Source organism: Salminus brasiliensis, chromosome 5 (assembly GCF_030463535.1).
Source record: "Salminus brasiliensis chromosome 5, fSalBra1.hap2, whole genome shotgun sequence".
Classification (NCBI taxonomy): domain Eukaryota; kingdom Metazoa; phylum Chordata; class Actinopteri; order Characiformes; family Bryconidae; genus Salminus; species Salminus brasiliensis.
This window is the reverse complement of record NC_132882.1, coordinates 45,912,060-45,937,801: the sequence shown is the minus strand read 5'-3', so window position 1 is coordinate 45,937,801 and position 25,742 is coordinate 45,912,060. Positions and strand designations below refer to the sequence as shown.

The 25,742-nt window shown below is 47.2% G+C and overlaps 1 protein-coding gene across 1 annotated transcript in view; it reads left to right on the top strand.

Annotated features, from left to right (window-relative positions):
* The window catches only part of rapgef5b (Rap guanine nucleotide exchange factor (GEF) 5b), a 40,539-nt gene extending 15,324 nt beyond the window's left edge, over positions 1-25,215 (top strand). The window contains exons 10-26 of the mRNA XM_072680647.1: positions 4,967-5,097; positions 5,821-5,921; positions 13,895-13,973; positions 14,912-15,056; positions 15,210-15,307; positions 16,793-16,823; positions 17,020-17,098; positions 17,852-18,001; positions 19,047-19,144; positions 19,449-19,565; positions 19,670-19,848; positions 20,703-20,793; positions 20,885-20,935; positions 21,392-21,479; positions 21,589-21,653; positions 21,734-21,788; positions 22,176-25,215. Coding sequence (XP_072536748.1) covers positions 4,967-5,097; positions 5,821-5,921; positions 13,895-13,973; positions 14,912-15,056; positions 15,210-15,307; positions 16,793-16,823; positions 17,020-17,098; positions 17,852-18,001; positions 19,047-19,144; positions 19,449-19,565; positions 19,670-19,848; positions 20,703-20,793; positions 20,885-20,935; positions 21,392-21,479; positions 21,589-21,653; positions 21,734-21,788; positions 22,176-22,294 — 1,677 coding nt within the window. The 3' untranslated portion in view covers positions 22,295-25,215. The remainder of the gene's footprint in view (positions 1-4,966; positions 5,098-5,820; positions 5,922-13,894; positions 13,974-14,911; positions 15,057-15,209; positions 15,308-16,792; positions 16,824-17,019; positions 17,099-17,851; positions 18,002-19,046; positions 19,145-19,448; positions 19,566-19,669; positions 19,849-20,702; positions 20,794-20,884; positions 20,936-21,391; positions 21,480-21,588; positions 21,654-21,733; positions 21,789-22,175) is intronic.
* Positions 25,216-25,742: the final 527 nt, after the last annotated feature.

The following is a 25,742-nucleotide window of genomic DNA, read 5'->3' as shown; positions in this document are numbered from 1 at the left end:
CTACCTAGTGACCAGTTTACAGGTGGTCACATCTGTAGTCATGCATGCCACAACTAGCAGTGCAATGCTTAGACAGCTGGCTGATCATTTAAGGTAAAAGGCAAGATGGATAAAATAAAATGCAAATAAAAGCATCTAAAAATAAGAAATGCAAGAATATAAAGGTATAAAACATTATTCATTTAAGTCTACTTGCATGCACAATATCTACAGTGTCTACAAACTTTTGGCCACACAGTGTATCTTCAAATCACTTTGATGGTAAAGCTTTTTTGTATACTTGATTGACTTCTCAACCACAAATATAATAAATTAAGGACATTTTGAGAATGCTGAGAGCTCCCCCTTGTGGACAGACTTTATAGTTCTTCCTCAGCGTAGACCGCTTTTGGCGGTACTGATGGCTCCTAATGTTTTGGCTCATTGGAATTATGAAGAAAGCTTGTACAACGTATACAGATAGGATGAGCGCGCACCCTTCTTATGTCACAATGATAAAAATACTCTAGTACCACCTTACCAACCACATGCAGTACCATAGCAACCGCTTGGCAACAGGCTAGCAACCATGGCAAGCATTTGCTATACCACAGCAACCGCCTAGCACCACTAAGCAACTCTTTGGCAATCACCCCATAGCAATGCCGTAGCAAGCACCCGAGATACCATAGCAACCACATAGCATCCCCATAGTAACCAGCTCCAGTTGGTGGGTCTGATTTTTGTGATTCAGGCTCCTCCAACGTTCCTCTGGAGGTCAAGGGTGTTTTACTGCAGTTACAGCCTCTTGTGTTCTGAGTAAGCTTTAGACTAGATGTTGGAACATTGCTGTGGGGAGGATTTGATTGTGTTCAGCCCCATGAGAGCATCAGTAAGGTCGGGTACTGATGTTGGATTAGTTCCGCCACTCCAGCTCATCCCCAAAGGGATGGGATGGAGCTCCAGCATCACTCCAGAGAGAGCTGCCTCGCCCAGTGCAGGGGGGTCATCATTGGGTGCGGGGGCCTTTTGGGTCAGCACTTTTCTGCGGAGATGAAGCTAGAGAAGCTGCAGCTGTCCACACTGTTCTCAGAAGTGCTTACTGCTTCATGCCGTCTGGCCGAGTCCTGGCCGAGTCCTGACCGAGTCCTGACCGGGGTCTGTCGTATGCTGGTGGCTGAATCTAAACACATTTGGACGCAGGCAGCTCTGTGATTTAGAGCCTCTCTTACGGGTGCATACCGTACCTTCTGAGAGCCGGCTCTGCTTTCACTCACGCTGCTCCAGCCAGCAGTGCTGCAATGCCTGGAATTAAGGCCTGCTTTCCTTTACTCCTGCTGACCGGTACAGAGGGTCAGGGTCTTAGAAGTAGGGCTGGGATGATCTGGAACTCTCCCGCTTGTCGTATCTACGATCTCTGAAGTTATAAGGAGTGCTTTGGTGTTTTAGCTTCACCCAGTCAGCCTTCTTATGATGAGCCCCACCCATTAGGCCTGCAGCACGTTAGCACCACCCATTGGACCTACATCACATTATCCATGCCCTTTCACGCTAAAGCTGTTCCGAGTGTTTTGGTGTTTTAGCTGTGCCCCTTTAGATTGCTTATGACTAGCCCCACCCCTTCAGCCTACAGCAGTTTAGCCGTGTGCATTCACGCTGAAGTTATAAAGTGTGAGTGTTTCAGCCCAGACTGAAGGTCCAATGCAGGGCAGCCAATCAGAACAGAGCTAATTTACATATATCAGTCTTAAAGGCACAGTAAAGTATTCAAAAGCTCATAAACGCAGAGGAATATATCAGTGGAGCTGAAGTGGAAGGGTAAACTATGAGAGATGTGGGTGTGGGCTGTTTAATGAGCAAAGCCAGGCTGAAGCTACTGAAGCCATTGACGTGTGTGTGTGTGTGTGTGTGTGTGTGTGTGTGTGTGTGTGTGTGTGTGAGAGAAAGAGACTGCTCTAATGGGATTTGTAGAGGAGACTGATTGCCCCAGTGACATCCTTGTGTGTGTGTGTGTGTGTGTGTGTGTGTGTGTGTGTGTGTATACAGGAGAGATCAGTGAAGGTCTCTCGATGCTTCAGAGTGATGGGCAATTAGAGCAGAAAAGTGCTGGCTCTTCCAGCCTGTCTGTCCACCTAATTATAGTCTCTCACACACACACACACACACACACACACACACACACACACACACCCCACCCACCCCAAAATGACGCTGACTGATGGCTGTTGTACAAGTGTTTTGTTTATGTGCTGTTTTGCCACTATATGTCCAGAAGTATCCAGACGCCCCTTCTAATGTGAGTCACCATGCTGCCTAATGCCAGGCGTGGGCTAGAGGGGTATAAAGAAGCCCCCCAGCATTGAGCTGTGGAGCAGTGGAAGAGCTGTGTTCTCTGGAATGATGGTGGTGGAGGAGCTCCATCCAGTACTTTTGATTAGGATGAGGTGGAGTGGCAGAACCTCACTGCTGCTCTCTCTCTCAGACCTGGATGCAATCAAATCCTCCTGACAACAAAGTTCTACTATCTAGTGCAAAGTCTTCCCAGAAGAGTAGAGGCTCGTGGATAACAGCCTTGGTTTCAGAAGAAACGCTGGAGGAGCAGGCGTCCGCAGACCAGCTTGCATCCCTCACGCTGAGTGATGGGCAGGGGGAGAGAGGACCGTTACGCTCTCTGGGACTCCAGAGGTGGGAGGGCTGTGGCATCAGCAGGGGTCAAACCTGTGACCTCCTGGTGACACCCTGCAGTTTTGGGTTCTGAACTTGTTATTCTGTTCATTCCACATGCATGTGTGTAGTACTTAACACTGAAGTGTGTGTGTGTGTGTGTGTGTGTGTGTGTGTGTGTGTGTGTGTGTGTGTGTGTGTGTTGGAGTGGCACACCCATGTTTACAGTACACATTCAAATCCTGCTCTCGATGAGAGGAGCAATAAAGGCACATCCTCCTCAGAGTTCAGCTTCAGTACTGCAGAAAGCAGCTACACCCACCACTACGCCACACACACACACACTGTTACCTTAGAAAAGAGCAGAAACACACTTGGCAAGTATGAAAAGCACATACCGGACCACCCCTTTAACTCCTCTGCCCATTGACTTCTATTATCTGTGAGATTAGAGTCAGTGAGTTTCTGCTCTTTACTGAGTTCAGGGAATCGTGTAGAAATGAGGGTCTGTGGTGATGGACCGTACTCTACAGATACAGCAGATAGAGGTCAGGGTGATACACACCGGACCACCCCTTTAACTCATCTGCCCATTGACTTCTATTATCTGTGAGATTAGAGTCAGTGAGTTTCTGCTCTTTACTGAGTTCAGGGAATCGTGTAGAAATGAGGGTCTGTGGTGATGGACCGTACTCTACAGATACAGCAGATAGAGGTCAGGGTGATACACACCGGACCACCCCTTTAACTCATCTGCCCATTGACTTCTATTATCTGTGAGATTAGAGTCAGTGAGTTTCTGCTCTTTACTGAGTTCAGGGAATCGTGTAGAAATGAAGGTCTGTGGTGATGGACCGTACTCTACAGATACAGCAGATAGAGGTCAGGGGAACAGTGGAGCACCCCTTTAACATGCAGGCACTACCCTTCCTATCACCCAGAACTGGAGCAGCACATTTGTAATGTGACTGGGAGCAGCCGAGATTAGACACTGCCCCGAGGCTCTGCATGCATAACTACCCTCTCCACCTATTCCTGCAGACTAGGTCCCAGCAGGGGAGCGAGTGACGCAAGAGGGAGAAAACAGCATAAAGCAGTCCTGCTGCAGCCGTCAGGCTGAGCGCAGGCGGTGTTTACTTTCTGCGGGGGGACGGCTGTAGTCATGCGGTTGGGTGGGCTTTTATTTACTTTGGATTTCCTATTCCGGATGAGGAGACTAGGTGCTATAGGTGTGTGTGTGTGTGTGTGTGTGTGTGTGTGTGTGTGTGTGTGTGTGTGTGTGTGTGTAATAGATCAGGCAAGTGTGCAAGATTGATAACACCCCAGTGATGAGGTGGCGTACATAGAAGGGTCCAACAGATAAACACAGCACACACACATACACACACACACAGATGCACAGCTTGTCAAACTGCAACGCTGCAAAACACACATTGACCTCAGCCTAATGACACCTGATTTGCATAAAACGTGTGTTTGCGTGTGGCCACCGATCAGCGATACTTCATCCTGAATGCTGAATAATATACAGTAGTTTATCAATAATTCTGAAAAGATGCTGAGTCACAGATGCAGGAGTACATACCGAATCATACCTGGTAAATACTGAATCCTTTTTAGTGGGTATTGAATCATACGTTTTAGATACCAAATCATTTGTCATAGATGCTGAATCATTTATAATACATACTGAGTCATATATAGTAGATACTGAATCATTCTCACATACTGCATCATATGTAGTAGAGACTGAATCATTCATACAATACATTTGGACATACTGAGTCATTCATTTTAGATCTGAAAGGGTTTGTTTTAGACAGTGAATTATTCATCATAAATGCCAAATCATTTGTAGGAGATACAAGTTATTCACACCGAATGATTCATGACGAAATGGATATTTCTAATATCTGTGATTCGAAATAGATGCTGAATCGCTTGGTTTTAGATATGAATTCTTTGTTTCAGAGACTGAATCATTTGTAGTAGATGCCGCTGAGCAGTGCTGCTGAAGAGCGGTCAGGGTGTGAAGGGTTAATCTCCCTGATGAATTAATGATTAAATTATGTATAAATGCCGGCGTGAACGTGGGTGTGATGGGGAGTGTTTGTGTGGCGGGTGATAAAATAAATCCCTGAGTGGTCGGAGCTGTTTGATGTGGGTTGGTTAAATTTCTGTGTGTGTGTGTGTGTGTGTGTGTGTGTGTGTGTGTGTGTGTGTGTGTGTGTGTGTGTGTGTGAGGGGGGATGTGTATTGTGATGGAAATCAGGAAGACAGGGAATCTCCTTGGTGATAAAGTAACCCCCCCATCTCTCCACAGCCAGTGTGTGACGCAGCAGTCCGAGTGTGTGTGCGGGAGAGGGAGAGCGGGCGAGTGTGTGTGCGGAGAGGAGAGATGCTGCTGCTTCACAAGACGACGTCACCACGCCCCCCCTCCTCTACTGGAAGGAGGTAACACATGCGTGCACACACACACATACACACACACACACACACACATGCATGTGTGAGTGCAGGCTGGTGCGCACACACACCCTCTCTCTCTCTCTCTCTCTCTCTCTCTCTCTCTCTCTCTCTCTCTCTCTCTCTCTCTCACACTCCCATTCTCTTACCATCTCTCTCGCCCTGTCTCTTTCTCTCTACCTCGTCCTGCCTTCTCTCTCTGCCTCTCTCAAACTGTTCTCCCCTTCCTGTCTCTTGTGCCTGAAGTCAGTCTCTCTCTCCTGCGCTCACACACACACACACACACGCTCAGCCCGGCGCTGGTGGAGGATGTGCTGCACCGCTCGTCTCTCTCTGCTGAGCCGGAGCTTCAGAGGCTGGCGTTAGCGGTTAGCGCCGGGACTGCGGGGCTTCCGTCAGCCGGAGTTCACTCACTCTGCCCCAGGGAGTTCTGGGTAAATGCTGTAGGTCCAGGCTGGGGGCGATGGACCCTCGGCCGGAGGGCAGGGTGCTGCTGGTGGCTCTGGTGGAGCAGGAGGAGGACGAGGATGAGGACGAAGGCTCAGACAGCAGCAGCAGCAGCGAGATGAAGACGCTGCCCACCTTTGACGTGCCGTACTTTCGCTACATCGACGACGAAGGCACGGAGGAGGAGGAGTGGTGCAGCAGCCGCTCGCTGTCCTCCATCGAGGAGGAGAACTCCAGTGACTCCTCCTCCTCTGTCTCCCGCAGGTACGCCGCTGTCCCCGCTACGCCACAGAAGGTCCTGGAACACCTGCTGAGCCACCTGAGGCTGGACCAGGAAGGTGGGCGCCCACAGGCTGGAGAGACAGGTGAGATACACCTGCCTTCTGCAGCTCCTCCCCCAGCTCCTCCCCCTGTACTTTAATAAGTAACTGGTCACATTACAGTATTTCTGCTATTAAAAGTAATTTGACATTACAGAAGTAGTTCCATTAAAAGTAACTTGGTACTTTTTGGTACTATTTCTGTTACTGCCACACAGAGTAATTTTTTTTAATTACATAATACTGTAATTAAGAGTAACTTCTTGCATTATTGCATTTCTGCACTCAACAATAACTTATGCTACAATCTTACCGCCTATTAAAGTAGCTAGTAGCTAATTAAACATGACTCGTTACAGTAGTTTCTGAAAAGTAACCTAATTGTAATTAGATTAAGTATTGGTTCCATTACAGTTAAAAATCTACTTTTGCAGTTAAAGGTAATGTGCTGCTTTACTGCCCTTAAAAGGTTCTTACAACATTACTGTAATTAAAGGTAAGTCTTTCTTACTGTAATTAAATACAATGAGTTAATTACAGCATTAGTGTCATTAGCTCATTATAATGCAGCATTACTGACTTGCGGTGGTTGTAATGTCTCTGTGTGGTAAAGAGAGATCTGCTGTACTTCAGCTTGGTGAGGGGTGTGGCGCTAAGGAGGGGTTCTGTCCTGTTAAACTGTGCTGAGTGAGGGAGCGGTTTACTGTCGGAGTCGTAGGGTACCCTAGTACCCTACAGCCCCAATACTGTAATACCCTAATACCCCACTATCCCAATACTTCACACTCTATACCTCACACCCCAATACTCCACTACCTCAATACCCTAAAGCCCCAATACTGTAATGCCCTAATACCCCACTACCCCAATACCCCACACTTCATACCTCCCACCCCAATACTCCACTACCCTAATACCCCATAGCCCCAATACCCTAATACCCCAATACCTCACTTCACACATCACACCCCAATACCTCATACCCCACACCCCATTATCCCAGTACCTCACACTCAGTACCCTAATACCCCAATACCTCACGCTTCATACCTCACACCCCTCTATACCCCAGTACCTCTCACTCCAAAAGCCCACACCTCGCACCCCACTCTGTTGACTGTAACTGAGTGTACTCTGGAGGAGCGCTCCGCTGTAGAGTCAACACAGATTGGTTTACTGATTCTCATTCATGTCAGCAGATGGAGTTTCAGCAGCGCTGCGCTTGTTTACACACTACAGCCAGGCTTCAGCTCGGAACACCGCCTGCAGGTCTGAGTGGAGGTCAGTGACCCTGTAGTGGTGGACCTGTGAGTGTGTGCTGTTGGTCTCATGTGAGAGAGGATCTCTCCAGGGCCTGGCAGTGCGGCCTCAGTGTGTGTTTAGCATCTATCTAACTCAATGATACACACACACACTCACTCACACACACACTCGCTCTCAGTGTGTCAGGCCACTGGTGGAATTGTGAGGAGGGATGTGCTAAATTCTGTCCCTCTCAGAGAACCAGGACAGAACCGGCTCTCCAGGGCGGACGTCTGGCAGTCTGAGTATTTAGGGAAAATAGGCTGGTAAGAAGGAGACCTGCGCAGCCGGTAGAGGTGCAGCAGGTCACGTGTGTGTATAACCGTGTGTATAACCATCTCTATAGCCGTGTGTATAAGCGTGTGTATACCCCCCCCCCCGGGGGGCGTGGCGGCAGTGATTACGGTGATGTGAGGAGTACAGTACAGTGCTCGGGTTCTGCAGACTAAGGCGAGACAGGAGCTGAGAGGCTTTGTTCTGTCAGACTGTGTTCTCACTCGGCTCGTTCCTCGTTCCCCTGCGGTTCTGTTTGATGTAGCGGTATTGATCCAGAGTGTCTCCAGAGGAGCAGCGGTTCTCTGTAGTCTAAACCCTGCAGACACGGGTCAAATACTTAATCGAGGGAGGTGCAGGCCGGCCGTACGTCAGGACAGGCTCTGCTCTGCACTGTTTCTCTTTAAAAAGGGTTCTGTAACACAGACAAGGGTTCCAGTGTTGTTACTTGTGAAAAAACGCTCTTGTCAGTACTATATAGAACCCTCTCGTTCTTTACTTTGGGGGTCTTGGTTACAGTAACAGTGTGTGAAACTACCTCCACCATGTTTGGAGGCTGTACTGTAGCCTGGTTAGCTCTCACTGTTACTGATCTGCTTCAAACCGGTGCTCTATTAAGTGTGTGTGTGTGTGTGTGTGTGTGTGTGTGTGTGTGTGTAGACTCTGAGTTTCAGGCTGGCTGCGGTACAGCTGAGAGAGTGCTAACCTCATTAAAGCCATTAATCGCTGCAGTATGGCCTATTTCGCTCGCTCTCGCTCCCTCTCGCTCCCTCTCTGATCAGTACTGTGTCTGGTTAAGTGCTGCAATTAAAGAGAGCTGCTGACGCTGTTTACTGGAACTCTCCCGCTGAGACTCCACAGCACTATGTACTGTTCAATTAAAGGGCCGCTCTAATTAAACCAAGTTTTCCTCCTTTTTGAAGCTGGTGACGTAGTTCCTAAAGTTTCAGTACCTTCTCCTCCCTCCATACAGTTCACAACCTATTAAGAGTACCCTGGGTGGAGCCAACCTTGCGCAGCAGGACTGCAGAGAGCGCGGTGTCTGTGGATGCTGAGAGCTTTCTGGAAGAGGGCGATTCCCAGAGGCCGTGTCCGGGGGAGGGGGGGCTTCCCGCTGCACTACACTACATGTGGTTGTAATGCTCGGCACATTGGAGCCCTGAGATAGCAGAGGTATTGATTTCACGCTTCCAGAGATGTGCTTTTGAGGGATCGTGAGCAGATCCTGTACGCAGCTCCTGTTTACGTCCGTATGGAAAAGCCAGACTGGCACATGAAGGAAATGAGGGGTGGTGGAGAAGGTGAGATGAGCTCTGGAGGTATTGATTGGTGTGTAGAGGGGAAAGGTGCTGTATTGGTGCCGCAGATGAAGGGCAGCTCATCAGGGTCAGTGTTGGTGATATGGCCGATATTACACACAAAAACAATTGCATCATCGTGTTCAAATGTTTGGACACTTACGGAAGAGCCCTTCAGGATTGGTAACTCCCTCTTTTGGTAGGGTAAACCGCGTCCAACTCTCCAGAAGGTGTCCAGGTTGGAGTTCAGGGAGCTCTTTAGAACGTCCCATTCTTTCACTGATGTGTGTAAGAAAGGCAGACTGCAGAAATAGAGGCTGGATTTTACACAGCTGTGGCTGAATGGGACTGAATCAGACACCTGAGTTCAGTGATGAAGAGCTGTGTCCCAATACTTTTGTCTATGTAGTGTATGTGCTGGAAGGTTTGGATCTGTAAGGATGGTTCTGCTGTAGTTCTGGGTTTTATGGGCTGAGTCGCCGCTCTAACATCTCCTTTATCTTCCTGTAATGAAGTCAATCAGCTCGGCAGCAGCGCTCAGGCAGCATCTCTGCTGAGGGTAATTGGTGAGCGGTGGTCAATGAGCAGCAGTCAAAACCAGTCCAATACGGATGACCGGAGAACTTAATGAATCGCTTAGCTCAGACTGGAGTCATGATTACGCTTGCGAAGACAAACACACACACACACTCACACTCTCTCACACTCTCTCTCACACACACACGCACGCACACACACACACACACACACACACACACACGTGAAGTGCTTCTGGAGTGCTGTGGGGGTGTAAGAACACCTCGACCTGGTCACCTCTGCATTGATCTGCATCCACTGTGATCATCTGAGAAATTGATTGTAGTGATCTTCTGTTTTTTTAATCTGATATTTAAAGGTTTTCTTCAGGTCCCAGTAAGTGCTGTTGCTTTTGTTTCCTGCACTACACAAAGGGTTCTACAGCGTTCAGCAGCTCGGCTCTCTCGGCGCTGACGTTCAGCAGCTCGGCTCTCTCGGCGCTGACGTTCAGCAGCTCGGCTCTCTCGGCGCTGACGTTCAGCTGTGTATGTTTGCTACACGTGGAAGCATATGTCTGAGTCATGTGATCTGCAGCAGGGAGCTGTTTTCTTGGAAATGATGGAATGACCGTTCCCTCAGTAACTAGCCTTCAAGCCATCTTCTGCTGTGTCCTTCAGCTGCCCGACAGCCATCAGTCTGTTTCTCCTCTCAGTGCTGACCTCCACCATCAGCCTGTCACTCACTCTCCAGCCCTGTCCCCCTCGGCCCCTCGGCCTGTTTTTACTGCTTTCACTCGAGGGTCTGTCCTTGCTGTAAAATCACCATTCTGAAAGATCTAAAAGATACTAACGTTTAGCAATGAGCTGCATGGCTTCCCGCAAGGTCGAGTGCATCTCAGACCGCAGTCTGGCCTGGGTCTGTCCGGTGGCGTCCATGATGAGACTCGTGTCTGAAGGCCTGTGTTCTCTGTGCAGGTGAGCTGGGGTACAGATCTGATTACAGCTGAACCCCGACAGGAGCTTTAATCACTAATGATCGTCTGATCAGCTTCATTAACATGTGAAGAAAGTTCTCTCACAGTCTGAGCTCTGAGCGATGTTGCTGAGCTTCACAGTTTCAGCAGTGCTGATCTTCATTAACTTTCACAATAAGAGCCTTTCTGTAAATGTCTAATCTGTCTGTGTCTGTCTAGTACTCTACACCATACTATACTGGGCTGGTCCATACTGGTCCATACTGGTCTACTGTACTAAATACTACAGTACTGTACTGGTCCATACTGTTCTACTGTACTAAATAATACAGTACTGTACTGGTCCATACTGGTCTACTGTACTAAATAATACAGTACTGTACTGGTCCATACTGGTCTACTGTACTAAATAATACAGTACTGTACTGGTCTATACTGTACTAAATACTACAGTACTGTACTGGTCTATACTGGTCTACACTGTATAAGCAGTGCTGAGGTTCATGTTTTTGCACTTTACAATAAGAGCCTTTCTGCTGTTTCTAAGTGTTAATTACTCGTTAATAAATGGACCATCTGAGAAGAAGAAAGCTCAGACTGAACAGGAGGAAATGTGAAGGTCAGGTGATGATCTGTGGGGAAAAGACTGATCCTGATTGGGCTTCAATAGTAGAAACCTGCTGAGAAAGAGCCTGCATTATTTAAGCTCTAACCGTGGAGATGAATGTGGCTCACGGTTCCACACTGCAGACCCTAAACTGCACTGTTCTCTTCTGAGAACGTCCTCACTGCCGCAGGTTGAGAATTGTGTTCGTTTACGGTGCTCTAACACGGCGACACAGCGGCAAAAACAAAGGATCGTGTTTAAAATAGTTGAATTTTCCTCGTCTGTTAAATATCCCTGACCCCAGTGAGAGTTATTCATGGTATTTCTAGAGTAAATATTCTTTTGGAAAACTAGAGACGGGTCACTGTTGCCCAGTTGTATTTATTTGAACCACTTGTTAATGGTTTATATGGGGTTTATGACCTAATTAATAAACCTTTGGTCGTGATTTGCAGCCGTGGCAGCAGCAGTGAGTGTGAGGCGTTCATGCTCTGCTGCTTTAGCACTTTTGGGAAGTTTCTGTGGAAAGCTGTGAGGCAGCGTTTGAACCCGTTTCTGCAGCGAGACTCTCGGTCTCTCAGATAATGAAAAATTCATCTCATTTCCTGTGGAACGAGCTCACGCTGGAGACATAAACGAGGCCCAGCAGCTCACACTTATCTACAGCCACACAGAGGAGCTCTGGCGGCGTAAACCAGCCGTTACCTCCGCAGGTCAGAGCCCCAGTCAGCTCCACCAGAACTGGGAAGGCTGTTGCGGTGAGGAGGGTTTGATTGACCTCACTGATGCGCTCTCACATCCGAATGCAAAGGTATTGGATGGAGCTCCATCACTCCAGATTACTCCGGTGACCTTATGCTATTGATCAGTGCATTTCTATGGTGATTATATGTATATAATGTAGCACTTACTTCAAAGGCTGACTTTGTGATGAGGTCACAGTGGAAGAGCACTGCTGTGTCCTGACTCCGAGGTCTTGTCTTGATTTGCCCATCTTACCAGCGTACGAGTGGCTCTCTGAGGGCGTGGTGACCTCGGGCTCGCGGCTGCCTCAGAGCATCCTCTATTGGTCAGTGCTTTTCTGTGGAGCTGTCCGCATGCGTAGAACACCGGACACTTGCTTGGATCATAAGCAGGACGGATTTCTACCAATGTTTGAGACTCTGTAAAGAACCACCTCCAGTGTGTAGTGTGACTGCATAGCAGCATGGTAGCTGATTGGATGACAGCCCGTTATGATGTCATCTTTATTTTCATTCACTTATCCATAACAATTGATTATTTTTTCCTCCTGTAATTCCAATCCTGTCCCACTTCATTTTTGCAAATGCCGAATAATAATAATACTAATAATAATAATACTACTACTAATAAAAACGGATGCTTATTTCTGAGTTCTAATACTAGAACCGTATATATAACGGGTGGTGGTGTTCTGCTGTAGAACAGTTCCACACTGCATGCTGGGAATAGCGTCAGTTGATGGAGCTGTAGCGCTGTGGCACAGTAGCAAAAACAAAGGATTGGGTTTAACTAGCCGATATCCCTGATCCACTGGATCCCCCCACCCCCCCAATATTTTCCCCCGTGTGTGAGTGTATGGAATATGTGTGTGTGTGTGTGTGTGTATAGCAGTGTGTGTGTAGCGGTGTGTACGGTTGCGCTCTGTGGATTACCATAATGATGTGAGCAGCTCACCGGAGCAGAACGTGCACAAAGCTCCGGGAAGTAAGTGTGAAATTAAAGTGGAATTTACAACACTGCAAACGCCCCCCACACACACACACACACACACACACACACACACACACACACACACAGGCAGCGACCAGAGTGTTTCTAATAGGATTTACAGCTTAGGGAGGAGCACTGTCTCTTTCAGTTTCGCTACTCCACACACACACACACACACCGCTACACACACACACACACCGCTACACACACACACACACACACACTACATCATTCACTCTTTTTCTCTCTCTCTCCCCTTGCTCGCTCACTCACTCGCTCTCAATTATGAGCACTCGTATAATTAGTCTAATTTTAATCATGCAGAGACAGCCCCCCCCCCCCCCCCCCCCCCAACAGAACCGCTTCCTGTGTTCCAGTGTTTACTCAGACTGCCCTGTTTCAGGGATGAGCTACACCTACATTCTACATTCACCCAAGACACAAACACCAGCTAATTAGAGGAGACTATTAGGTGGGATAGTGCTTGGGGTGGTCTGCTGTGTTGTAATGTGCAGCGGTGGAAGCATCTGATGGTGTTTTACATTATATTATCTGTGTTTACACCACACGCTCACTCTGACAGACTGTAATACACTACAGGAAGCGTAGGGGGCGCTCTATAATGCTCTATAATGTTCATATGATCCACACGCTCATTCTGACAGACTGTAATACACTACAGGAAGCGTAGGGGGCGCTCTATAATGCTCTATAATGTTCATATGATCCACACGCTCATTCTGACAGACTGTAATACACTACAGGAAGCGTAGGGGGCGCTCTATAATGCTCTATAATGTTCATATGATCCACACGCTCATTCTGACAGACTGTAATACACTACAGGAAGCGTAGGGGGCGCTCTATAATGCTCTATAATGTTCATATGATCCACACGCTCATTCTGACAGACTGTAATACACTACAGGAAGCGTAGGGGGCGCTCTATAATGCTCTATAATGATCATATGATCCACACGCTCACTCTGACAGACTGTAATACACTACAGGAAGCATAGGGGGTGCTATATAATGCTCTGAAATGGGCAGGACTACACTGTAGCATGTAGGCGGTCGTTGTGCTTCATTCCTTTAGCTGGTCCTTTGTTGTTATTTATTTATTTATTAAGGGCATGGCTCTGGGAAGGCTGTGGGCCTGTGGAGCTCAGTCTGTGTGGGATTCAGGGAGGACGTTTTTACGTCCTGTAGGAAACCTCCACCCTTGGTTAATGTTCTCCTCCGGGGTGTTTCCTGATCAGCTCACTTTCAGCTTCAGTTATTGATCAGGTTTGTGTTCTTGTTTCTATTTCCTCAGAGACGCTGCTGGACGACTTCCTGCTGACGTACCCAATGTTCATGTCCACCAGCGACTTCTGTCAAGCACTCCTTGGACAATATCCTTCTGTAACCACCCAAAACACCCAACTTAGTGGGTTGACCTGTCACATTAAAATATATATAAATTACAGCTCCAGTCTGGACTGTATGTCCTATATGTCCTTTATGTGTGGACACCCTTTCTAACAAGTTGCACCCATTGCTGACACAGATGTGCAAATGCACACACTGACACACAACTTGTCTAGTCCCTGTGGAGAAGAAGTACTGCCAATAGAATAGGACTCTCTGCAGCAGATCAACATCATGACCCTATTGGCTCCATGCTGCCTAATAATGCCAGGCGTGGGCTAGAGGGGTATAAAGCCCCCCAGCATTGAGGAGCTGTGGAGCAGTGGAGGAACTGTGTTCTCTGGAATGATGGTGGAGGAGCTCCATCCAGTACTTTTAAAAGGGATGAGTTGGGGATGATGAGGAGGGGTGGTGATCATCATCATCCAACATCCTGACCTCACTAACGACGGCTTTTTTTGCTGAATGCAATCAAATCCTCACAGCAATGCTCTGCTTAAGAATCTAGTAGAAAGTCTTCTTCTCTGGACAGTAGAGACAGTTACTCCAACAGAAGCAGGATCAGCTCTTTAATCCCCTATAATAAACAGTGAATGAGCAGGCGTCCCAATACTTTTGTCCATATAGTGTGTGTGTAACTGTGGTGGTTTAGGGTCTCTGCAGGGTGCAGAGTGGACCAGGCAGTGAAGTGTACGTTTAGCGTGATTGGAGTACAGCAGGTCTGTGTCAGGCGTCCAGCTGAGAGCATGCCATTAAATCTCCACCACTGCAGTGCTTTCAGTCCTCCGTCCTCAGGCTCGTCCTGTCCCCCCCACCCGTGCGTGTGCGAGTGTGCGAGTGTGCGAGTGTGTGTGTTTTGCTGAAGCGTACAGAAGCTGTTTGACGTCGTTCTGCTTTGCTGCCTTAACTGCCCCGTGTCCACCTACTGCCTGAAGCGAGGGAGGACGAGGGAGGACGGGAGCGAGACTCTGGAGAGAAAGCAGAAGGTCCTGCACCTGCTGTCCCACTGGAGCTCGCTGTGCAGGAACACGCTGCAGGAGGACGAGCACACCAAACTCTTCATGAAGGTGAAGTGGTATTGTTTTGCGTGACGGGGTGGTGTTTATTATTTGTGTTGGTGTTGGTGTGTGATACTTTTCAGCTGTTTGACTGAGTAGAGATGACGTCCGAGTTCGTGTCGGTCAGGAACGTCCGTCCTCAGTGTGGATTTTGTCTTGCAGACGCTGTACCGGTATGTCCTGGACGACCTGTACGAGTACCCGACTCTGGAGACGGAGCTGAAGGAGCTTCAGAAACTTCTCCGGATGCAGCGCAGACAGTAAGCCCAGTCAGAACCGCTCCACACTGACCGAAACGCGTCTGACATTAAAGATCCTTCCTGTCAGTCATCTGTCTGTGAATGGGCGGGGAGGAGGAGGAGGGGGGGGGGGTTCTAAATCGGACCCATTCGGGACGGATGTTCTGCTGGATGTATTTAGAACGTCATTAAAGCCCAATTACCCTCCGAACGCACAGAGACGGCAGCGAGAGCGGATTTTGGGTAGCGGTGGAACATCAGCGTGACGTTTCGGCCTCGTTACCAGCGACTCGTAAAAAAATGTGTTTGGAGAGCTGTCAACGTCAGAAGTACACTACTTTAAGCTGCACCCATTGCTGACACAGATGTGCAAATGCACACACACAGCTTGTCTAGTCCCTGTACACAAGAAGTGCCAATAGAATAGGACTCTCTGCAGCAGATCATCATTAACTTGCTGTAAAATCAGTGATGAGCTCAGCTGGCAGCCACGGAACTCTGCCAGCATCACAGGAGCGATCAAGACATGTATGGGTTAATGATCACTCATCAGGTTCCCGCAGATTTCTGAACAAATGAGTCTACTGATGAAGCGAGAGAACAGAGAGCCAGTGTGTTTTCATCCAGAGGAGTATTTTTAAATGAACCACGCTGAGATGCAAACGAGTCTGGACGTCTCTCTGCTTCTGTCGTCTGGGAGACCCACGTGGAGAATGCGGATTCACTCAGATAATGAGAATCAAGATCAGAAGAACAGTCTTTTATTTCCACCAGTGTTAATGAAGCTGTGGGAGTCAGACTGTCCTCATTCAACCCCAAAACACCATCTGCATCTGCATCTGGTGGACATTATAGAGCATTATAGAGCGCCCCCTACGCTTCCTGTAGTGTATTACAGTCTGCGTGTAGATCACATGAACATTATAGAGCATTATAGAGCGCCCCCTACGCTTCCTGTAGTGTATTACAGTCTGCGTGTGGATCATATAAACATTATAGAGCGCCCCCTACGCTTCCTGTAGGGTATTACAGTCTGTCAGAGTGAGTGTGTGGATTAGATGATCATTTCTATGGGGGTTTTAATTAAAACAGTGATGTTTAGTGCTGAAAGTATTTGATGGTTGACTTCTGCTCTGGATTTTAGAAAAGCGTAACACTTGTGATTCTGCACTCAGACTGGTGATGTTGAAGCTTCTAGACAGCTCTGTGTGTGTGTGTGTGTGTGTGTGTGTGCGCACTTGCAGATTGATTTACAGTGACAGAGTGAAACCATTTCACACAGTTCAGTGATGTCAGTCAGCAGAGATTTGCATATGCTGTGTAAAGACAACACTGATTACTAATTGTGTTTAATTGTGTTACTGCGCTCGTCTCAGTGTGTGACCTGCTCACGGATTCTGATTCCTTTATTACGCCTTATATCCAATTATTTACGTCATTTACTGGTTACTTATTAGGACATTATTTAGTGCTGCTGTCTAAACCCTCTCTCTCTTTCTCTCTCAGCACAGTGGACGAGTATTCCCCTCAGAGGAAGGTAAGGGTTAATGAGGTTTTTCTCAGCTCTGTTCAGACACTGATGAAGGCAGAGGGTTTGTTAAGGCAGCGCCACCCTCAGGCTTACCTAAACACAAGCTCCCCTCAATCACCAACCCTGAGACTCGGACGGTGTTTGGTCAGGGCCTTTATTCCAGGTGTTTATCGTCTGTGTTTGTCTGACTGTCCTCTTTCAGAATAAAGCGCTGTTCCACCAGCTGAGCCTGAAAGAGAACTGGCAGCCCGTGAGAGCGCCCCCGCGGGAGAGTAAGGAAGGTAGGCTCATGAAATATTCCCTCTCATTTCTCTCCTCCACGCGCTCTTTCCTGGCTCTCGCTGTCCTCGGGGAGCGCAGGGGGCCGCGAGGGAACAATGAGGACGTTACACAGGAAGCTGAGGTTTGTGTACAGACAATAATAGAGCTGTGGAGAGAGAACACCTGGAACAAGTTACTATTAGCTTTATTTTAATATTTAATAAATAATATTTAGACAAAAACAACAGTAATTGTGCAAATTATTATTTGTCCACGTCCTGAAAAACCCTGTATCTCCATTATTTCCCCACTTTCATGATGAACGGACCAATAGAAATCTCCAAAATTACCTGGAATAAGATAAGAAGGTTCTCCTCCTCCTGTAAATCTGCTGTTCTGGAGATACAATGTTTCTGCCCAACAGCAATAAAATATATAAATGCACTGAATAAACAGTGCTAAGCATCTTGGAACACCATAGCAACCATGTAGCAACATGTAATCAACCACCTGGAGGACCATGTCAACCGCCCGCTCTGGTACAGAGAAGTTGACCCTGGAGGTCAGAAGGCGGTGCCGTAGTAGAACATGGTCGGGTTCTAGTAGAGTGTAGGTAGAACTGTTCTCCTTTATGGAAACATCTAGAAAAATCTAAAGTTTTAATAGTTTTTATTAAAAGTAAAAGCCGTAGTAAGTTATTTGAACATTTGCTGGAGGGGATTTGGCTAATGTGTGTGTGTGTGTGTGTGTTGTTGTCGTCGTCGTCGTCTCAGTGCTGTGCCGTGTGCATGTGACGGTGGACTCGTATGTTAGCGTGAGGACACACACGGCTGTGACGGTGCAGGAGTTGCTGGCCGCGGTGGCGGAGAGGCTGGAGTGTGTGGAGGACGACATGGTGCTGGTGGCCCTCGCCTACTCCAGAGGTACCAGTCTGTGACTCAGTGTTTACAATACCTTAGCAACCACCTGGATATACTGTGGCATCTCCCCAGTAACAACTTCCATTCCTTAAGCGTCAGTAAGGCCTTGTACTGTGAAGCTGACCAGGGAGATTAGAGGGCAGAACATTAGCAGGAAGTGCAGTAAGGTTCTAGATCACCAGCGGAGTGGAACGTGAACTCAGTAGTCGTTTAGAGAGGATGTGAGGTTTTGACTCTGGGGACATTGTGTCTTTACCTGTACCTGTAAACACCTGGGTTCCAGTAAAATACCATGTCAGAGCTGCAGGCGTGAACAACCACCACATTAGCTGGAACCCTGCCTTCACACAAGCAGGCGACAGACAGACACGGGACCGGTCACTTCCTGCGGGAGTATGTAAATTGTAGCCGCGGTTTGGCCACAAATCAAGTTGACGTTATCTCAGTTTTATGCAAATTATCACTCTGAACGTTTTTCCTGACCAATCGTAGACTCTGTGGTGTGAGAGCCCCAGCTCCTGCTTACTGCACGTCTTGCTCCCACCAGCATTTCATTCCTATTCTTAGCCGTGTGGTGCCAAACATGGAGGAGAGGCTCAGAACCGCTGATGTTTAAATTAATCAATAAAATTGAGTTATTTAGATATTAAATACACATTTATTAATGATTTCAAATAGAAATACTTCTAGTATTGGTGGTTGTTACATTTTCTTGTTGAAAGCTGGACCTTTTGCACACACCTGCAGGTGGGGTGACATAAGCAACTTGTCGGCTGCTGGTGTGAACGCAGGTTACGAGTCTCCAGTCTTCCAGAGTCGCATTTTACACCCCTCACCTATTCCCACACTACTGCTAACATCTGTCTACAGCACCTGGCTGCGTCTCCTGCACACCTAGGTGCTGTAGCCGGGTGCCCTCTTTACCCTTTAGCTGTGGTCGACCTCCTGCTCAGATCTTCAGACTTAGCTGTCAGATTGAAGTACTGTGCTTTGCTGCCCTCTGCTGGTACAGTAACGCATTGCTTGTATCCTCCTATCCCACGTGCAGAGAAGGTCGTGCTGCAGCCGCAGCAGTGTGTGTACTCCGACTCCCTCGGTGCTGCAGGCAGACTGTGTGTGTGCCGGAGGGACCTGACTGAAATCATGGTAAGTTCCTGCAGTGTTTAATTACCTTAGTTAACTTACCACCGTTCTACTGACTGAGGAGTCAGGGTTCATATAGACATTCAACATACACATTATGCACAAAGGTTTGTGGACACCCTTTTTTAGTAAACCAGCTTGAGCAATAGACCCAGGCTCAAGGGGTATAAAGCACCCCAGAATTGAGCTGTAAGGTTCTCCGGAGTGATGGAACTCCGTACCTTTGTGATGAGCTGGAGTGGCGTCCACAAACTTTGGCCATATATAAAAAAAGTCTTAGAATAAAAGATACCCATCTCCAAATCAGAACCCTGTGACTGATAACGGTCAGCAGCCGGCGGTCAGGATGCTGAGTATGAACACGTGGGACGTGGCTGTTGCTCTGACCAACTGTGACTGGAGTCTCTTCAGCAACCTGCAGGAGGTACAGTACAGCATCACGCTCGAGCAATATTTAAGATTTAAGGCGGTCAGTAAGCCGGTCAGTCAGCACATACTGGGCTCTGCTTCCTCCCTCTCTCCGTGCAGAAAGAGCTGGTTTACTTCACGCTGAGTCGTGACTCGTGTGCTGGCCACACGGAGGCGCTGGAGCTGCTGCTGCAGCGCTGTAACGAGGTGCAGCAGTGGGTGATGACGGAGGTGCTGATGTGTCCGGCGCTCTGCAAACGCGTCCAGCTGCTGAAGAAGTTCATCAAGATCGCAGCTCAGTGAGTGATCCTCCATCCCACAGACACACACACACACACACACACACAGAGAGAAAACAACCTCACCTGATTTAATGTGTATATATGTATATATACACCCTGTTCTTCAGTGTTCAGGACCCCACAGGACTGACCACCACAGAGCAGGCTGTAGTATTTGGGCGATGGGTCATTATCAGCACTGCAGTGATGCTGAAGTGTGTGTTGCGCTGGTTGTACGAGTGGATCAGACACAGCTGAGCTGCTGGAGTGTTTAAACCCCTCAGCGTCCCTGCTGAACTGTCCACAACCAGAAATGTCCAGCCAGTAGCGTCCTGTGGGCAGCATCAGTAAACACTGTGTCAACTCTAATAGACACTCCTACCTAGTTGTGCCCACTGGACGCTGCTAGTTGGTGGACTATTCCCAGTCCAGCAGCTCTGCTGTGTCTGATCCACTCGTACCAGCAGCTCAACACACACTAACACACTCACCACCACCAGGTCAGTCAGTGTCACTGCAGTGCTGAGAATGAGCCACCACCCAAAACTACTACCTGCCTGCTCTGTGGTGGTCAGTCCTGTGGGGTCCTGAGCACTGAAGAACAGGGTTAAGAGTCTGCAGAGAAACAGATGGATAGAGTACGATCAGTGGAGCTGATGGAATGACCAGTGGTGTATAAATATTAAGGTAGACCAAAAACCTTGTATATTTAAACAGCAATTTTACAGAAAGATGGAACATTCTTACCTTTTGACAGTGCAAATCCAGCAGCTATCCCTTACTGTTAAAGGATCTTCATTTTTTACATGACTGCAACCATATATATATGAAATATCAGTTAAACTGCACATGCACCGATCTCGTCCTTTCAGTTGTAAAGCACAGAGGAACCTGAACTCCTTCTTTGCCATCATCATGGGTCTGAACACAGCAGCGGTCAGCCGGCTGAGCCAGACGTGGGAGGTGAGAGAGCGGTTTATTCCAGAGCTTCATTTCTCATCCAAGACTGGCATCATATTTATGTGTGTTTTGGTGTTCCCTCTCTCTATCTCAGAAAGTCCCTGGGAGGTTTAAAAAGCTGTTCTCTGAGCTCGAGAGCCTGACAGTGAGTAACCTTCAGTACAAAATCCAGGACCATCCTGACCTCTATCTGCTGTGTCTGTAGAGTACGGTCCATCACCACAGACCCTCATTTCTACACGATTCCCTGAACTCAGTAAAGAGCAGAAACTCACTGACTCTAATCTCACTGATAATAGAAGTCAGTGGGCAGAGGAGTTAAAGGGGTGGTCCGGTGTGTATCACCCTGACCTCTATCTGCTGTATCTGTAGAGTACGGTCCATCACCACAGACCCTCATTTCTACACGATTCCCTGAACTCAGTAAAGAGCAGAAACTCACTGACTGTAATCTCACTGATAATAGAAGTCAGTGGGCAGATGCTGAGCTCCATCATTTAATATGGTCTGTGGTAATCGGTCTGTGTGAGATTTTATATATATATATATATATATATATATATGTGTGTGTGTGTGTATAATGCTGTTGAAATACTTCCAGGACCCATCCTTCAACCACAAAGCCTACAGAGATGCCTTCAAGAAGATGAAATCTCCCAAGATCCCTTTCCTACCTCTGCTGCTGAAAGGTTAGCTGCCCTCCCATTAAAACTCCCTAGTTTAGCCCTGCCCATTCAGCCCTCCTCACTTCACCTGTTTGAGCGATGAGCTTTAAACCACCTCTTTCCTCTGTTCCAGATATTACGTTCATTCACGAGGGCAACAAGACCTTTCTTGATAACCTGGTTAACTTTGAAAAGCTGGTGAGTTACAGACGTGCTTCAGCAGAACGTGCTCTCAGATATCCGTGCTTCTCTAAACTGCTGTTAACTCCGTCTTGCAGCACATGATAGCGGACATGGTGCGGATCGTGAGGCAGTGCCAGACAGACCTGATGGGTGAGACCCTAAAGCTTTCTGACTATTGTAGCAGGACTGGACACGGCATCCATAGAACAACTACATCTTTAACATCTACTTCATTTACCCCCGTCCTTTCAGCCTACGGCATTTACCCACACCCACTCCACTGAAGTGATAAGGAGTGTTTCAGCCCAGACTGCTTTTTAAGGCACAGAGCTCCTTTCCACACAGGATCAGGAGATGCTGGAAAACAGTTACATCAATAAAATAATTAGTTTAGCTCTGAAACCTAAAAATACTAATAAAAATAATAATAAATTATCCTAATTTAAATATCTAGTGGAATTAACATGACACTTATTCTTAGCTTTAATCCAGCTGTGAAAATTAATACAGAGTTTTCACTTTTTTGCTACTTTAAAGGAAACATGTTGACGCAGAAGGACAGTCCAGAGGCCAGAGGCTACATCAACTATCTCCACATCATCGACAATCAGCAGACTCTGTTCGAACTGTCTCACAGGCTGGAGCCGAAGGTGTAGGACTCTCAGCAGCTCTGAGCAGACCACTACTGAAAGAAGACACGGCGCCACTCTCCCTCTCGCCAGCATAAGGGATGGAGATGGGGCACAATTACAATAGGCAGCCCCAAGGGGGCGAACTGAACTGAACCTTACTGACCGCAGAGATAAAATCATGAGGAGCCAAGGAGATCCATCTTCTGATTAGGTTCAGAAATGTGAGATGACTCTGCAGAAGATGATGGTTGCTCCTAAACAACAACCTGATCTGCACTGAAGCACCACTGCGGCTGGATGACTGTCCCAGAGGAGGCTGGGAACATCATGTGTGGGATTGATTGGATAATTAGGTTAGGATGAAGAGTTCCACAGATCACCCCGACGGTTAGGTTGGCGTTACGCCACTGGGGTAATAAAAATCACTCTGTCCATCAGCAGCAGGTTACGATGACTAGTAGCCGATCTCTTGATGATGGAATAAGGGTGCAGATTCATACCGGATTAAAAAAAAAATCCATTTATGGTCCAAAATAATCCATAAGTACTGTTTGACCTTAAACACTTCACACTATGCAGATTCATACTGGATTCACTGTAAAACACTAAGCATAGTGCAGATTCATACTGGATTTACAAGCATTTCACAACTACAGGCAGACTGTAAAAGCTACACTGTAGATTCATCCTGGATAAAAACTAGTCTATTACGGTTAGACAGTAAATACTAAACGTACTGCAGATTCATGCTGGATTAAAGCCACTATCTCGTTATTACTGACCGACCTAAAACACCAATTAAAGTTCAGATCAATTCAGTCATCACCTACAGCCTACAAAAGCTACATAGCACATTCATACCGGATTAAGACCAGGTGGACTCTTGTCTCTCCAGGTAGCAGTAGTGTGGCCTTGCATACGAAAGACCTGCAGCCTCGCATCAGGAACCCTGCTCAGAAAGTGCTTCAGGCAGAGGTTTCCGGCCTTAGACAATCAGGAAAAGGCAGACAGACAGTCTGCAGCTAGAGTGAGCTTTCAGAGGCAAAGCGATAGTAGTCAGACAGGAAGTACTCAGTGTCGGAGTGGCAGTAGTTTCCTGTGCTGAAGTTAAGACGCGCAAAAGCCAGATTCCATTTATCTGATCAGATACGTCCAGTCCGACGCACTCTCACACGCTGGAGTAAACTAACGCCAACAGTGAATCAGCACTGGAACCGTTTAGGGTTGGGCATATTTACACTACTCTGTGATTCATACTGGATTAAAATCGCTCCACATTTATTACTGTCAGGCTGTAAAATCTACACCTACGACTGTTAAACACTATACAGTGTGAGTTCAGACAGACATCACTCTGATCAATCCTATCAGACTGTTTAAACCCTGGATTATTATTACAGTCAGCCTTTTAAACCCAGTATGAATCTGCAGCGCATAGCCTTTAAAGTCAGTATTCAGCTGCTATCGTCAGACTGTTAAACACTATATACACACCGCTCAGATTCATACTGGATTAAAGTCTTTCAACTATTGCTACAGTCAGACTTGAAAAGCTACACAGTGCAAATTCATGCTGAATTCAAACCAATCTGCAGTTACTACAAACAGCCTGTAAAAGCCACGTACGCACACCAGATTCATACTGGATTAAACCCGCTCCGGAAATAATTACTGTTAAACAGTAAAGTGTTGCGCTTCAGGCTAACTGGTTTCTAGCTGTGGACACTGTAGATTCATCCTGGACTACATTCAATTAGCATTTCTAACAATTAGACTATAAAGCTACACACTGCAGAATATTATTCTGTTTTAATATATAAACCGGGCTCTGGTTCGTTTCCCCCTTGGTGTGATTCGTTTGGGTGGGTGTGAACACAGCAATCATCACACTCCGATGCAGTCTAAAACAACACCCTGAGACCCTTTAGAGGAGGTGGTTTCAGGCCAGACCCAAACGAACGCTGGAGAGGTGTCTTGGGTCTGACCTCCGATGCAGGTTTGAGCTAAACGGCTATGAGCAGATGCATCTCTGCTGCTGCTCCGGCTTAAACTGCACTAGTCCAGAACACAGCACCTTCACCTTCCAGACAGGTCTGACCATTCGGCAGAGAGAACGTTCTCAGGTGGTTTTCTGTGATGGATTTTGGTGAGCTTAAATTTTTATCCTGTGAGAAAACAGACCAAACCAAGAGGGAAACGCTCCACGATCACAAACTCCTGAACTGATTCGGACCAGAGTGAACAGGGGTCGGTAGTTTACTAGGTCTTGACTAGGGTTGCAATATTCTGGAAATTTGCCATGGGAATTAACAGGCAATAATGGGAATAAAATGGGAATATTCAAAGTTAACGATTAGACTCTTGCATATAGTTGGTAAAAAATATATATACTAAAGCATAATATTGGCAAAAATAATTAGATATGATACCAAAACAGTTTACTAGCAAAGCTGCTCCTCAATCCTAGACACACTACACACTGAAGGGCTATTGAGACCATTTGGAAAATTTCCAAAGTTCCCGAGCTAAAGTCCCCTTGGAAAGATACTGGAAATTTATTGGAAATTTTCCACCCCTTTGCAACCCTAGTTGTGGCTGAGCCTGGTGTGAACGTTACTGTAGACTGTTGGACAGTCTGCAATTAGGGTTGGGAGTCAGGAGCTGGGAGTTGTCCTGCTTCACGCTGTACTGGTCTGTATGATCTGGCAATGCCACTGACTGACCAGTAACTCATCTGCATGTTAGATAAACATGTAAACATTGTAAATACTCTAAATTAATTTTGTGATCTTTTATAGGATGAGAGACTAGACAGAGAAGCAATACGTGTTCTTACTTCCGCCAATCATCACTTGAGGACGGTGACTGTACTTGCCTTTTTAAAATCAGGTTCTTCTGAAAGCACTGAAAATCTGACCTTAATAAAGCCCAACTGTGCTGTTTCACCCCTGCTGAGCCCTGTCTTCACTGTCCATTGCCACCAGCCATGACCTCCAGGGTATTACAGCAGTCTGCTGCCTGATGTGAAATCTACACCACATACTACACCTGTATCCTCACTAACTGGCCACTTTATTAGAAACACCTACAATGTGCATACACTTTGGTGTTTCCAATAAAGTGGCCATGTAGCATGGGGGGGGTCACAAGGCAGCATCATCAGCAGCTCATTTCTAAAGCACAGTAACAGTCGGTTTACTTACAGTCTCAGCAGGAGCTGGAGTCTGAATGGCCGAACAGCTGCTGTGACAACGCCCCCCGCTGGGCCATTACTGCCTGCTGGGAGCGCTGCGGCCCTTCTCTACCCCATCATTTCCTCCCTCCTGATCTATCATTTCCCTGTCCGTTCAGCTCAGCTGGTCACACTGAGTCTCTGTGGGAAGACTGCAGCAACAATCAGAGACGCAGGCGGGTGAATGTGCTATATTTAGAGTATTTAGAGTACACAGCATTTAACAGCAGGACTGCTACT